This window comes from Aotus nancymaae, unplaced genomic scaffold (assembly GCF_030222135.1).
Source record: "Aotus nancymaae isolate 86718 unplaced genomic scaffold, 86718_ANA_hifiasm-v0.15.2.pri h1tg000008l, whole genome shotgun sequence".
NCBI lineage: Eukaryota > Metazoa > Chordata > Mammalia > Primates > Aotidae > Aotus > Aotus nancymaae.
Window position 1 is genome coordinate 57,212,843 of NW_026988419.1, and position 15,378 is coordinate 57,228,220.

At 40.9% G+C, this 15,378-nt stretch overlaps 1 protein-coding gene across 1 annotated transcript in view; it reads left to right on the forward strand.

The window, feature by feature from the left end:
- Positions 1–7,976: 7,976 nt before the first annotated feature.
- AGPS (alkylglycerone phosphate synthase) overlaps positions 7,977–15,378 on the forward strand; it is a 219,447-nt gene continuing 212,045 nt past the window's right edge. The window contains exon 1 of the mRNA XM_012471935.2: positions 7,977–8,011. Within this exon, the coding sequence (XP_012327358.1) occupies positions 7,992–8,011 (20 nt within the window). The 5' untranslated portion in view covers positions 7,977–7,991. The remainder of the gene's footprint in view (positions 8,012–15,378) is intronic.

The following is a 15,378-nucleotide window of genomic DNA, read 5'->3' on the forward strand; positions in this document are numbered from 1 at the left end:
AGAGACAGGGTCCACTATGTTGCCCAGGCTGGTCTTGAACTCCTGGTTTCAAGCAGTCCTCCCACCTGAGCATTCAAAGTCCTGGGATTCAGGCCATTTTGTCATTTTCTTAACTCAGGCCTTCATCATCTCTGCCTGGCCTCATTCAATTGCCTATTAAATGGAACTCCCTGATACTAGCCTCATCTCTCTCCAATTCATCCTCCATAGTCCTCTCAGGGTGATATTTACTCAGAAAAGGGAAGTAGAGGCTGAGTTGGGGGTGAGAGTGTGGGAGGAAGGGAGGGTCAAAAGAGAGGAAGACCCAGTGTCTGGAAACCAAAGAGGAGGAACACTGAGGGGAGAACAGAAATGCCTGCCATTTAAACCTTCTCTTATGTCTCCTCATAAAATTATCAGTCAAATCTACATCGCTCACTTCTGCTCTGTGGAGTTGATTTGCTTTTGGGAAAACACAGTAAAGTACTAAGTCTTGCTATAGAGTAAAAGACAGTCAAGCTGGGCGCAGCGGCTGACACTTGTAATCCCAGCACTTTGAGAGGCCAAGATGGAAGGATCACAAGGGCAAGAGATGGAGACCATCCTGGCCAACATGGTGAAACCTCATCTCTACTAAAAATACAAAAATTAGCTGGGCGTGGTGGCACACACCTGTAGTCCTGCTACTTGGGAGGCTGAGGCAGGAGATCATTTGAACCCTGGAGGCAGAGGTTGCAGTGAGCTGAGATTGCACCACTGCACTCCAGCCTGGCAACAGAGTGAGACTCTGTCTCAAAAAAAAAAAAAAAAAAAAGACATGAAGCCAGCACCTGGCTTTCACATTCAATTTATTCTTCAGTCATTTATCCATTTGTTATTTGACAGTATTTATTGAGTACCTGACAGGTGTCAGGCACATGCTAGTGCTGGAGAGTGAACACTGATCAAGACAGATATTCTTGTCTTAAAAGCATTTATAGTCAAGTGGGAAAGTAAAACAAATAAAAAAATTAGAATATGATAAGTGCTTTGATATGAGAAGGTTATGGGTGTGCATAGCAGGGACAAATCAAAGTCAGAGGTAGGAGGGAGGACAAGGAGGACTTAGAGAAAAGTAGTGTTTAACTGGAGATCAGAGGAATGTGCAGGAATTAGCCAGGTGTAGGGAAAAGTTGAAGAGAATCTTCTAGGAATGTGAGAAACTCCAGAGGTAAGAGAATATGTGAACCCATGGAACTGAAAGAAGAGAGGAAATTGTGGCAAATGAGATGGGAAAGGTCATCTGCAAACAGATCTTAACTTGTAAATCAAGTTTACAAGCTTATACTTTATCTTAAAGGCAATGGGGAAGCTGAAGATGGCTTTAAGCAGGTGAAAGACCTGTTTAGATTCATCATTTAGAAAGAACACATGACAGGATAATATGTGAAGTATTAATGGAATGTATTCTCTTCACTAATTTCTCTACTTGGGCTCTGGGCTGCCAGCCTGATCCTTGCCCCAACCAACATGCACATACACAGAAAAACAGGCACACACCCCACCTGACTTTTGCCAGGAGAGTGGAAAGCAAATTAATGATTGTGGAGATTGTCTGCTGCTGAGAGAAATCCAGACTCTACACTGCACAATTTAACTCTCTGCACTTTAACTCAGAGGTGAAATAATTAAAATGAAACCAGCTCATACAAATGTGTAAATGTGAACTGGTTTTTCACCTCTGTGCTGTGTGAGGAGAAGAAATGATCTGATATGAAAGCAGATGAGCAGGGCAAAAGGAAGGAATGTTCCTGGATTGCTTGCTGGCATTGTGGGGGACATAGCTGCCCCTCTGTGAGATAAAGTTACATGGGACCTGCAGGTGCACCCAGACAGCCCATCCTCACCCTTCAGAACCAGCAGGATCTGGTATTCTAGAGCTCACGCTGGGGCCTGCCTATGCTGAGAGAATAGACAACAATGGCATTAGCGCCTTAGGCCAGCTTTAGAACATCCCGGAAAAGACTAGATGGACAGCTCCCCCAGCCCCACCTGCTACTCACACATGGACCTTCATCTGCTTCCCCACTTCCCTTGGGTAGCCAGCCCCAGGAGCCTCAAGAGTAAGAGGCAAGAACAGGGGAAGGAAGGTTTGAAACTGAATTCTGAACTAAAATATTTGTGGAATCTCAGTTGACAGACAAATCATTTAATTCATTTAAGATAATCTAGATAAAGTTGTCTACCAAGAGGAAGGCTGGAGGTTCAGATTCAGAAATCAAATTTACTCCAGGAAAAAACATTCCACGACCACACACCTGAGGGTTTGTGGACTCTTGTGTCTGTGAGACTCCTTGCTCATTACACTCACATGGCTACTGCATGGGGAATGGTTTGAGAGGAAGACTGGAAACAGGGGTTTTGGTGAGACCTGATGAGAGTAGAGGGGAAAGAGACAAGAAATAAGGTAGGAGAGGTATTCAGGTGGCAGGATCAAGAGTTCCTGGTGATGCAACTGGACATGAGGAATGATGAAGATAGCAGTAAGGAATGATACACAAGTGACTAGCTGCAGCAATGAGTCCATGCTACCTCCAGGGAAAACTCAGGAGGAGATACCCAGATTTGAAGAGAAAATGAGTTCAGTTTGAGTTTAAGAGGCCTGTGGAACCTGTAGGGTCTGAAGCTCAAGTGAAGGGTTGGAGATGGAGAAAGATATCTGGCAGCAGGTAGATGATGCCATAGATACACAGGAAAGAGAAAGTATCAAAAAGGAGGACATGTTAAGTGCTGCCATCAGGTCAAATAAGGAGAGAACTGAAAAGTGCCCCTTGAATTTAGCTACATGGAGACCATGGGTTATTTTGGAGAGAGGAATTTTGGAGAGTGAGTGGGAGGTGAGGAAGTTAAAACAGTGAGTGGACAACTTTTCCAAGAAGTTTAGCTGGCAAGAGAAGAGAGGATGCTAGATGGAAGGGAATTTGGCTTTTTTAGTCTGAGAAGGGAGGAGCCAGTGGAGAGGAAGAGGTCGACTATAAAGGTCGGAGTGTGAAGGAATAACTGAGAGAGTGAGGTCAGTGAGAACTCAGAGGGAGATGGGACCCAGGGCATCAGGCCACGAGACTGGCCTTGGATGGAAGTAGGGGGAGGTTTTCTGTTATAATAAAAGGCAAGGTCAAAAAAATATGTAAAGATGCAAGTAAGTTTATAGGTTGTGGCCGGGTATGGTGGCTCATGCCTGTAATGCCAGCACTTTGGGAGGCTGAGGTAGGTGGATTACTTGAGCCCAGGGGTTTGAGACCAGCCTGGACAACATGGGAAACCCCGTCTCTACAAAAAATTAGCCAGGCATGGTAGTGTGCACCTGTAGTCTCAGCTACTCAGGAGGCTGAGGTGGGAGGATCACCTGAACCCAGGAGGTTGAGGCTGCAGTTAGCCATGATCACGCCACTGCACTCCAGCCTGGGCAACGGAGACCCTGTCTCAAAAAAAAAAAAAATATGTATAGGTCATAATGGAAAACTAAGACTGCTCACATCTCATAACATCTACCCCACCCAACTCTGATATGTGGGGGAAAAAAATCACCAACTGAGAAAGAGGAGGGTAGAGAGACCAACACATGGAGGTGTAGAAAGAGGCAAATCCTTGAAATAGCACCTGTAGAGACTGAGAAAATGAGCACGCCAGGGAATAGAGTAGAATTGCAGGCAGCACTGAGGTCCCACTTGAGGTTGCTGAGCACAAATTTAAGGTAGCCTCAATCTGTGACAGGGTGATTTTTTCCTACAGTGCCCAACAGCCTAGGTAAAGGAATGGCCGAGACAGATAGCTGGGTTCAAGGTACACACTCTAAAATTTGTCAGGCAGATAAAACAGAAAAATAATGAAGTAATGGAGTTGAGAACACTAGTCAGAGGCCAATGTTAGGAGCCATGGAGTCCTTCCTTAGCAGAGAAGGAATAGGGGACAGCAAGTGGATTATAGATAAGAGGAAAGGAGAAAGCAGAAAGACTACAGATCTTAATAAGTTTGGGAAATAAACATGGTGAAAATAACCAAATGAAAAGAACGGGAGGACTCGAAAGTCATGGGTTCAGAGGCTTGATGACACGGTCTAGGGGTGGCCATGGGATTGAGTGATTGAAGTGGAGAAGGTAATTGGAGATGGAATAAAGAAACTGAGAAGTCAGGTATGTTTCATGGAAATACCTACACAGCCAACGAATGGTCATTGAAGAGGCTGGGTGTATCAGGGAGTTTGCTGATGATGGAATGAGATTCCCGAGGTCACAGAGAAAAAGTTTCAAAACAAAGGGAATGTAAGAGATATATAAGAAAAAAACAGTTTTTCCTAGTCTCACATACTCAACCAATACAACACTTCCATTTACCAAAATGTGTGGAGGTTTTCCTCCACCTACAACCAATTCTTCAGTGGACACAATTATCCTATAATTTAACTGAATCCTGACACTGTCTACCTGGAGACAGCATTAGATCCCACAGGCTGAAGGCTCAGTCTCACAAAATTGCTTCCACTCAGATGCCAATTCCAAATAGTAGGTTGTTACCTATACCTCTGACTGACTGGTCATAAACTGAGGGTTCCCATGAGGATTCCGTTCCTTGGGTTCGTTTGTTAGAGCAGCTCACAGAACTCAGGGAAGCGCTACTTACATCTACCCATTCATCACAAAGGATGTGATATGGTTTGGATCTGTGTCCCCGCCCAAATCTCGCATCGAATTGTAATCCTCAGTGTTGGAGGTGGGGCCTGGTGGGAGGTGATTGGATCATGGGGGCGGATTTCCTCCCCGGTGCTGCTCTTGTATAGTGAGTGAGTGGTTGCGAGATCTGGTTGTTTAAAAGTGTGTGGCACCTCCCCACTCTCTGTCTTCCTTCTGCTCTGGCCATTTAAGATGTGTGGGCTTCTTCTCGTTCCACCATAATTGCTTCTTCTCGTTCCACCATAATTCCACCTTAATTGCCTGAGGCCTCTTCAGAAGCAGAAGCTGCTGTGCTTCCTGAACAGCCTGCTGAACTGTGAGCTGATTAAACCTCTTTTCTTTATAAATTACTCAATCCCAGGTGTTTATAGCAGTAAGAAGGGACTAATACAGGATGTTACAAAGGATACAGATGAATAGCCAGATGGAAAAGATGCACAGGGTGAGGGATGGGGGAAGAGGCATGAAGCTTCCCTGCCCTTTCTAGATATTCCACCCTCCATGCACCTCCACATATTTAGCAATCTGGAAGCTCTCAGAACCCTGTCCTTTGGACTTTTATGGAGGCTTTATTAGGTAGGCATGATTGATTACATCATTGGCCATTGATAATCGACTCAACCTTCAGCCCCTCTACCCTCCCTAGAAGTTGGGGGGTAAGACTGAAAGTCCCAACCCTCTAATCATGCCTTGGTCTTTCCAGTGACCAGCCCCCTCTTGAAGCTATTTGGGGCCCCCCAGCTACCAGTGTCTTATTAGCATACCGAAGAAACTCTTATCACTTTGGAGATTCCAAAGGTTTTAGGAACATGTGACAGGAACCAGGGAAGAGACCAAATATATATGTCTTTTCACAATTTCACAGGGTGGAATGAGAAACTGAGTCTAGATGAGAATGAGAGTTCATAAGAGGGTAGCCCATTGAAAAGGCCTCCCTCTTGGACACACATTAAGGATACTGAGGATTTGAGGGATGGTGGATTTAGTGGGCTGCACAGATGCCGAATTAGTGGGAGTGGAAGAACATTTAGGCCTCTTATCCTTCAGCTTTGTCCTGGGTGTGTCATACCTCCAAGGCTCCTGAGTCTCTGGAAGGAATGAGCTGAGTATTGATTCCAGGAATAGGTTCAGAGCTGAGGGTTGCTGGCCTGCAGCACTGGACTGGTGTGGTCTTTGAGATGAACGCACGCCTGTCCCAGCTCCTTCTCTCCCTCATATGCCACGTTATCTCAATGCCTCTCCACCTGTTCATTTTAGGGCTTGATTTTGTCTCCAAACTTTGGGCCCAGGAAAAAGCATTCGGTATCCTTAGAGCACTAGGAGCTGTGCTGGAGAAGGCAGATAGCCTGACTCATTAAAACATTAACTAATTTCAACCCACACTAATTATCAAAGGTACTCATTCAAGGAAAGATGTGGTGTTTAGAGTAATCTTGTGGAAAGACTGCTTTCATTAAAAAAAAAAAAAAAAAGGATAGAGACAGAATTTTAAAATTCCCTAACACATCAAAAATTGATGTTTTCTTAAATAGGAAAGATTCATTTAGTTTTTTGTTTTGGCCTCAGGTTTGTTTATTTATGTACTATATATTTTTATTCCCATGGTAATATTTTTCTTTTTCTTTTTTTCTGTAGTGCAGTGGCATTATCTTGGCTCACTGCAACCTCCTCCTCCTGGGTTCAAGTGATTCTTATGCCTCAGCCTCCTGTGTAGCTAGGATTACAGAAGCACACCACCATGTCTGGCTAATTTTTTGTATTTTTAGTAGAGATGGGGTTTCACCATGTTGGCTAGATTGGTCTTGAACTCCTGACCTCAAGTGATCTGCCCACCTTGGCCTCCCAAAGTGCTGAGATTAAAGGGGTGAGCCACCATGCCTGGCCCCATGGTGATCTTTTGTTGTTGCTATTTAAAAGACACAGGTCACCTTTCAGTTTCTGTCCAGTTCATTACACATTAACAATTTAGTTTTCTTTAGAACACTCTTGAGCCCTTGAAATGCCATACATCGTAGGGTCTAGCTTTCTTATGTTTTCCCTGTCAGCAGATTTTGTTAAGAACATCTTGCTGGTAGACCCCATTTTATTGTTTAATGATGAGATTCAGTGAACCCCTGAAGAGTAAGGTTTGTGTTTTTTTTTAATCTCTTTTGATAGGGTTTGATGTAAAGTACAAAGGTCTTCTCTCTATGTCTGTTCTACTCCTCTTCTCTTGCATTATTAATTCACCCATAAATTGCATACTTCTAATGAAGTGTTTACCTTCATGCTAACTTCCTAAGCTTCAGTGCAGCATCTGGTGACATAGGAATCATTTTACAGCAGCGTCACAGCATCGATTGACAAGAGGGTCAGTAAATAGCATTGTTATAGATCTTAAATGAATCCAATACTTACAGCAAACCAGGTGGCTTGGAGTTCGGCCCTATCAGATGTGCGCTGTAATGATACAAATGACCATGCTTACACGACCCTCTTCATGACTTAGGAACAATGCCTGCATTATCTTTTAGATACAGAAACACAAGTAACATGTGAGAGACACTGTTAAAGAGTTAGTTCCCTCATTCACCAGTATCAGTGGGTCATCAGTTATTCTTTGTTTTCCCGTGTAACTGATTGAATCTATTTGGGAAAAAGTGTCAGCCATTGTATCTCATATCTTAGATTCTTTTCTTAAAAAAAAAAAAAAAGGAAGGGTGAGCTGGGGGAGGGCTGTTGATGGCAGTTTGCTGCTGCTGAGGCGGGCCTGCTGTTTTTCTGGCATTTTTTCATCTGTGCTGCCATCTAGTGAGGAGAATGGAAACACACAAAAATAAAGTCCCAAGATGGAGTTCAGGGAAAATGGATACTCTATATTTATTTGTAGAAAACTGGAAGAAACATTAGTGAGATTTGGGACTATAATTTTATGTTTTTCTCTTCAATCTCTCTGTCCCTCCAAGATCCAAAACAGGACTCGGATATCTGTTTCTTGGTTTTTATGAGGACATTCCAGGCATTGCTGGGAAGCCATTTCCTGGATTCGAACTGACCTCTTCTTACATACCTAAAATTCAGTTGTATAAACTTTCTGGGACCTCTGAATTGTCAGGAAGTGGTCTCACTTTTCTATAGTTAAAACATTGCTGGAAATGCCCACATTCCAAGTCCTGTAGGATTTGGAAATGAAATGCAGCCTTTTGTCCGTGAATTAACAAGAGAAAGAAGTCCTTTCAACACAGGGGAGCAGTTTCCTGAAGTCTGTGCCTTCCACAGAATCAACCAGATCTGTGGCATGTTTATAGGTGAAACATCGGTCAAATGAATTTGGGGATTGCAAGGTAAAGCAATGTTAAACAGTTTTCTTTATAGGCTTTAAGTTACCAATGTGCACTGTGAACTTGTGAGAGAGGAAAATGCTGGGCAAGCTTTCCCTAACTTGTTTGACCTTGAAACCCGGGGCTTTTCATAGACCTGGTGGTGTGTGGTGCTTCCATCCCGAGCTGTTACAACAGGGGTAGAACGTTATGCATACCATACACAAACACCAGTCCTCCCTGACCCCGTCCTATTCCTTCTCTTTGTGTCTCAATAGTTTTGAAGTTTTGTTTTGGTTTGAGTAGAGATGGGAATTTATCTACTTTTTGTCTCTAGCAGGATTGTAACAGGGGTTGGATCTGTTTGGTACTTGCTACTCTCAGGTAAAACAAAGTAAGTTTACCTACAACATATGCCAAATTTTCTCTCTCGGCTTACATGTCAAATAGCACATAGTAAGATAGTTTTTTTACTCAGCACACATTTAGTGTGCTCTAATTCTGTGTGAGGTATCACTGGGAGGGGAGAACAGAGTGAAATAAAACATGATCCTTGTCTTTGTCAAATCATTAAATAGATGGAGTGATAAGTTTACACATAGATTACTACCAGATCCCTTACACAGATAAATAATGGTTATACTAGATTTAGTCATCCAAATGGAAATAATAGGGCTTAGTTTATATGGAGCAAGGCCTTGGAAACTATCCATGGAAAAAGAAACTAATAGCCTTACAGAGCTGTTGTAATAGCATCCATTGTTAGAGCATTTCACCCTATTTAAAAAAAAGAAAAAGTCAATAGCAAAGAATATCTGTCTATATTAATTCTGGAAAGTGACATTCTTTATGAAACTAAGTGAACAATATTAATAATGCTTCTCTTTTGATAATTTTTGTGCATTTTAGGAGATGGACCATATGATTCATATTTTTGACCCCAGAAGTAATGTCTCTGTTTAGGTATTAATAAGGATATGATCCCTTACACAGGATACATATTATTTCCATTTCATGAAAGCAACAGGGGCTCAGAGAATTAGTTTGTTTAATAGCTTGTAAAGGGCAGGCTTGGAATTCAAATCCAGTTCTGTTTGGCCCCAAATTGTTATTTTTGTTTCCCTTTTGTGGGGCAGAGTAATTTTGGAAAATGTTTGCATACTCTCTGATTTCTATAGCCTAACAATATGATGCCAAAGAAAAATGGGAAAAACAGCTTTCCTGAGCTTTAGAGAATTACACATACACAAATAGGAGACTGTAAGCTTTGTGAGAGCAGATACGTCAGGGCCATATCTGTTCTCTGCCACAGTAAGCCCAGCGCTTAGCACATACCTGGCATAGAGATCCTCAATAAAGATTTGCTCAATGAGGCACATATGAACGATAGTGTTTGGGATTAGGTGGTAGGCGCTCATAAAAACTTTCAATATCTTGTATTTTTTGCAAGATAGTTCAGTTTTGAATCTGCAAAGGAGAAAGAAGATAAAGGTTAATGCAGGCCATTTGAAAGTATGTCTTCCCACCTCATGAAATGGTCTGAATCTGATCAAGGGCAATTATCACATTTGTGATTGTACTTTGTAGTTAAATCTCAATAATTAATTAATCATATTGTGAGTCAATTTGTGGATGATTGAGAACCTTCCCCTGAATAGTTGCTTGGTCATTCCCCAACAAATTTTCATTCCCTGAAAATGGCTAAAATATATTAGGTTTAAAGTAAAACGGTATTTGAAGGCAAAGACTAAATCTTTATATCTGTATTCCTAGAACCTTGCTTTATAATAAGTACACAATATATTTTGAAAAGGAAAGGAAGAAAAAAGAAATAAAGGGTAGCAAAAAGGAAGAAAAATGAGAGTTAGGAATCTTGGATTTTAGCTTTGGGTTGACAGTGTGAACTTGGGCCAGTCATTTCTTCATTTTGTTTCTCTGTTTCCTTTTTAGAAGCCAGAGGTGTTGACCTGGTTGACCACAAAGGCACCTCCGAGATTCTAATTGCCTGTGGAAGAGAGTGGGATCATTTTTGGTATAAACATGTCTATGCTTCCTTGTGTCCACTAGGGGACACTGTTGTACTAGTGCAGTGACCTCCATCTTCCAATTTATTCCATTCTATTGACTGAGTTTTTTCCTGTTTTAGTCAGCTGGAAAACGTTCTTTAACTTTCAGAGATTTAATTCACATTACAGAGTATGAGATTTAATTTGGTAAGGAAAGCTGGATAAACTTAGGATGAATGTAGTTCAATAATTTATATTGCTTAAAAGAGAAATTAGAATCATAGAGCTATTTGCATAGTTAGGTTTTAAGATGTTAAGATTTTCTGTGGTCCAAAAGGGGAGCTTTTAAATTCTTTTAAAGGAAAAGAAAATGGAAAAAGTTCTAATTACCAGAGTAACAAAAACATAAACTTAAGAAGCATGTCAAATTTATGTGAAGACAACTATAAAATTGCCAAGGCTTAAATAGAGATATACTATGTTCTTGGATAAGAAGCCTTGGCATTTAAAACATTTTAAGTTATTCCCTGAATATATTCAGAAATATAATACAATTCCAATGGAAATGTCAACAGAATGTTTTTTGGAAACTTTACAAAAGAGTTCTGAAATTCATCGAGAAAAATTAAACTGAAAAGGGTCAAGAAAAAAAGACAACCATTTAAGAAGAAAGAGGATTTGAACTGCCAGATTTTTTTTAAAAGATAAAACAGCTGAAATTAAAAGAGTAGCATAATGGCAGCAAGATAAACAAACAAACCAATGAAACAGATAGTGAGTCCAGAAACAAACCCAGGCATGGTGTCCTGGATGCATTTGTATGTCTGGGGTTTGTGTGTTTTGGTACTTTGGCATCTCAACACTTTTCCTGATACAGAAGCTGAAAAAAGGCATATCTTTCCTATTCTAGACAGCAAGGACATCAGCACATAACTGAAGTTTATCCAGTTATCTGGATTCTGTCAATGAATCCAGAGTGATGCAAAGATGCAGAGACCATCAAGCTATTTGCTGAGACAGTGATGATGTCAGTAATTCAGAAGACAATGGTGGTGGAATTGTACTTAGTTTCTATTTAGGCTCTTACTCTAACAGTTCTTCACCAGGTTCTGGAAGCATTCTATTCAGACTATTCCTACAGTCGTCCTTGGCTGATCTATCTGTTGCCATCCTCCTTTGGCTCCTGTATGATTCCCGAGCCTGATTTTTAACTTTCCCATAGAATTTTGTATATAGATACTGTTATTCTTTCAATAAATTCCATTCTGTTTAATCTACCTAGATTTAGTTACTAATGCTTGCAACTAGGAACCCTGACTTGTACAGAAACTGGTAATGGGGATTCAGGTACAAACAACAGACTTTCAGGGAAATCAGGAGACAAACAACAGACTTTCAGGGACATCAGGAGAATCTGGGTATGCAGACTCATTATGTTTGAAGATAATAAAAACCAATTAATATTCAAAGATGAGACTCTGGAAACCCACAGACTGGAGTAGTAAAATAGCTAATAAAATTAATGCCTGTGAACATTAGGACTGAGTTGAGTATTAAAGACAAGACCATGGGGGACAGAACTGCTGTTGTCACAGAATAGTATGAAGGAAATGAGGAATTCAAGAGCTGGTGCTAAGGCTAGCTGCTTAATTTGAAGAGATTAACAAATGAAAATCTCTAAATTCTCATTTTAAAACATGAACTGAAATCTAAGCTGTGAATTTAAAAGAAACTTTTATAGCCCCAGGATAGAGATAGCTATAAACCAATATTTGTTCTTTTTGATTGCTGGTTTGCAAATCAGTCAAATTCACCTCCCTACCTGGTTTCTTAGAAGAGCATATGTTAAAGTGCTGATTCCAAAAGAGTAAGATCTTTAAAATTAAAATGCTATATCAGGGAGAATTTGAAGAACTCAGCGACTCCTTGTCCCCAAACTCTCTGCCTTCTTGGCAGCTGAAGCTTTTACGTATAAAATTATTTCTCCTTTAATTAAAGATGCTGAAACTTCCTAATTTGAGGGAGTTAATTTATTGAGGGTTCTCTTATACCCTACTGTTACCCTGCACTATCTACAGATCTATAATTAGAGTAAAATTCTCTGGGCCCAGTGGCTTATACCTGTAATCCCAGCACTTTGAGAGGCTAAGGTGGGCAGAGCACCTGAGGTCAGGAGTTGGAGACCAGCCTGGCCAACATGGTGAAACCCTGACTCTACTAAAAAATACAAAAATTAGCCGGGGATGATGGCAGGTAGCTGTAATCCCAGCTACTCAGGAATTTGAGACAAGAACTGCTTGACCCCAGAAGGCAGAATTTGCAGTGAGTCAAGATCGCACCACTGTACTCCAGGTTGGGTGACAAAGTGAGACTCTGTACCCAACCCAGGAAAAAAAAAAAATTCTAGTGTGCTTCAAGAGGTCAGTTACAAAGTGAAGTTCAGTAATATATGTCTCAAGCACCAAAGGAATTGAAGAACTTTGCTAATTAATCTGTGAGTTAGAATAGATTTTAAGAATGTCGAATTAAGAAGAGGACACAATTTGAGACTGGGTTGAATTTATTAATAAGGCTTACAAGAGTTTCTGGATTAACTATTCTAGTTTGAGAAGATAGGAATAATTCTGTTTGCTCTGCTAAATGTTTGAAATTTAGACTGAGGGGTGAGTCATACAAAATAAAGTTGAGATGCAAATCTCTTAGGTAAAATGTAAAATAACAAATTTTTAATTTCAGGAGACAGGAATTCTGGGTTATATTTGTCATATCTGACCCAACCACCCATCTCAATTATGTCTTCCAAAAAAGAATCTAGTCAGGTGCAGTGGCTCACACCTGTCCCAGCTACTTGGGAGGCTGAGATGGGAAGATCACTTCACCCAGGAGTTTGAGGCCAGCCTGGGCAACATATCAAGACCCTGTATCTAATTAAAATAAAAATGATAAAAAGGTCCAGAAGACATTCTTTACAAAAGCCTTGAGAAACAAATCTATGAGAGAAGGGACAGTATATTTAAAAAGTGATTTAGAGAATATTTCACGTAGACTAGCAATGATGTTGAAAAGAGGCTACAGTTGAATTTGGCTTACTGAGTTTCAGAGGGATGGCAGGATCCCAGAGTGACATGGTCTAGGTAGCATATTTGCATGGGGTTAAGTTAAAAGGTAGTAGGGTCAGTGTGAAAATCAGAATGCTCTGATCCATGGATTCTTGGGAGGTAACTGATTATGGAATCCCTAGGATGGAAATAAATGTACAGTCACTAAAGTCCTATTTGATTTATATTAATAAACAAGGAAATGAACAAAAAAACCTTTGTGTCTAGAAAAGAGAGACAGTATCCAATTTCCAGATATGAGTCAGTTCTCAGACACAGTTAAAGGAAATCTGAGTACCCTTGAGGAAGTACCTACTTCTCTGCCTCCTGGTATGCAAAGGGACTTGTGGCCATTTACTAGGACAGTTGTGAATGATGAAGCAGAAATATTTCACTTTCATCTGGTACAGACAAGAGTATAGCTTTACCTTCTTGCCACAGGATTACATCCTTTTGGACTCTGGGTCACAGTTAAGTCAGCAGAAAGCTTCTTATTTCCTTATTTCACATAATATCAGATTATTCATCCTATACAGGTGGGGACAAAAGAGTAGAAAGCAAGAAATACCTTGGATACCATGAAAAAAATACATGAGAACTCGAGTGGGAGTTTTTCAAGGGCCCAGTGGTATATAGAACGTGTTTGGCTTTATTTTCTTTTTTTTGAGACAGAGTCTTGCTCTGTCGCCCAGGCTGGAGTGCAATGGCGCAATCTCAGCTCACTGCAACCTCCATCTCCTGGGTTCAAGCGATTCTTTCGCTTCAGCCTCCTGAGTAGCTGGGATTACAGGACCTGTCACCATGCCTGGCTAATTTTTGTATTTTTAGTAGAGACAGGATTTTACCATGTTGCTCAGACTGACCTCAAACACCTGACTTCATGATCTGCCCACCTCAGCCTCCCAAAGTGCTGGGATTATAGGTGTGAGCCACTGTGCCTGGCCCCTTTGGCTATAATTCTAAAGTGAGAGATAAACTGTTGCACCTGAGCTCCTTACCAATATGAAGCGGCAGTATTCTGGTGGAACTCTTTGGGTTTTAGAGGCTTGCTACTAGGTCCCGGTGGAACACTTAACCCTGAGACACCAAGTGACTTTTCAGTCGTAATTGCCTATCAAGATCCAGGTGTTAATTCAGGCTCATAACTTACCAGGCCTGGATAGTCCAGAGGGTGCGTGAGTTTAGTGAGCACATTGCCTGTATTCTCCTGCTGCTCACGTCTGTCACACTGCCATCCCTCCCTAGCTTACATGTGAGTGTCTCGTGGGGTATTCATTATGTCCAATTGATTTAAGAGGAAAAAAATTTAAATCCTGGTTTACAGATCCTTTTTGCTTGGCTTGAAGTGGGTTGCTTCAGCATTTACAGCTCACTCCAAGACCTAAAAACACCAGGGAAAAGGACAATCCTTGGCCAGGTGCAGTGGTTCACAACTGTCATCTCAGCACTTTGGGAAAATGAGATCAGAGGAGTCCTTGAGGCCAGGAATTTGAGACCAGCCTGGTCAAAATAGTGAGACCCCCTCATCTCCCATCTCAATTTATAAAATAAAGTAAAAAGAAAAAAAGGGGCAATCCTCAACATGGGCAGAAATTGAAATAATTGAAACAATATGTATCTCATTGTTCAGTTTGCCTGGAATTAGCAGTGGCTAATAGTTTGGTAACTTGACCAGTGACTTGGAAGGGTTAAGATTGGTCATAAGGAAGTCTGAGAAAAATGTAAGTGAAAGGACCTCTAGAAATGGGTCAGAAGATGTGAACATTATACCTCATATTATCATTGAAAAGGAAAGTAGATGTGATCAAATTATTATGATATATGATCTAGTTATTATGTTTAAAATTTTAATTAGGTCTGGAGCTTACACTGAAGATTAATATACACATCTGATAAACTTGATCCAGCAGTGGTTGAATCTGCCAGTGTGTGTATGTGTGTGTGAGTGTGTGCATGAAAAATCCCACCTACATCCTTCCTCACTCTCACTCTTTCCGTATAAACCCCTACATTCCAGAGTATGATTTAAAAGCCACTGAACTACTCCAGTCTCATTTTAGAGAATGAGAAAATATAAAAAAAAATGGACTTGATCTGTCTCAGGCCATATAGTGTCTACCAGAATAAAGGCTCAAATCCTCTTCTTAAACTGCTGCTCTCTCCAAAATAGCACATGACTTCTGTAACTGAAAATAAATTCAGTGTAATAGCAACTCCACTTTTCCCTGCTATCTAATCCATTACTCATCATGACAGAAAAGTATCACCATTTTCCATTCTTCACAGC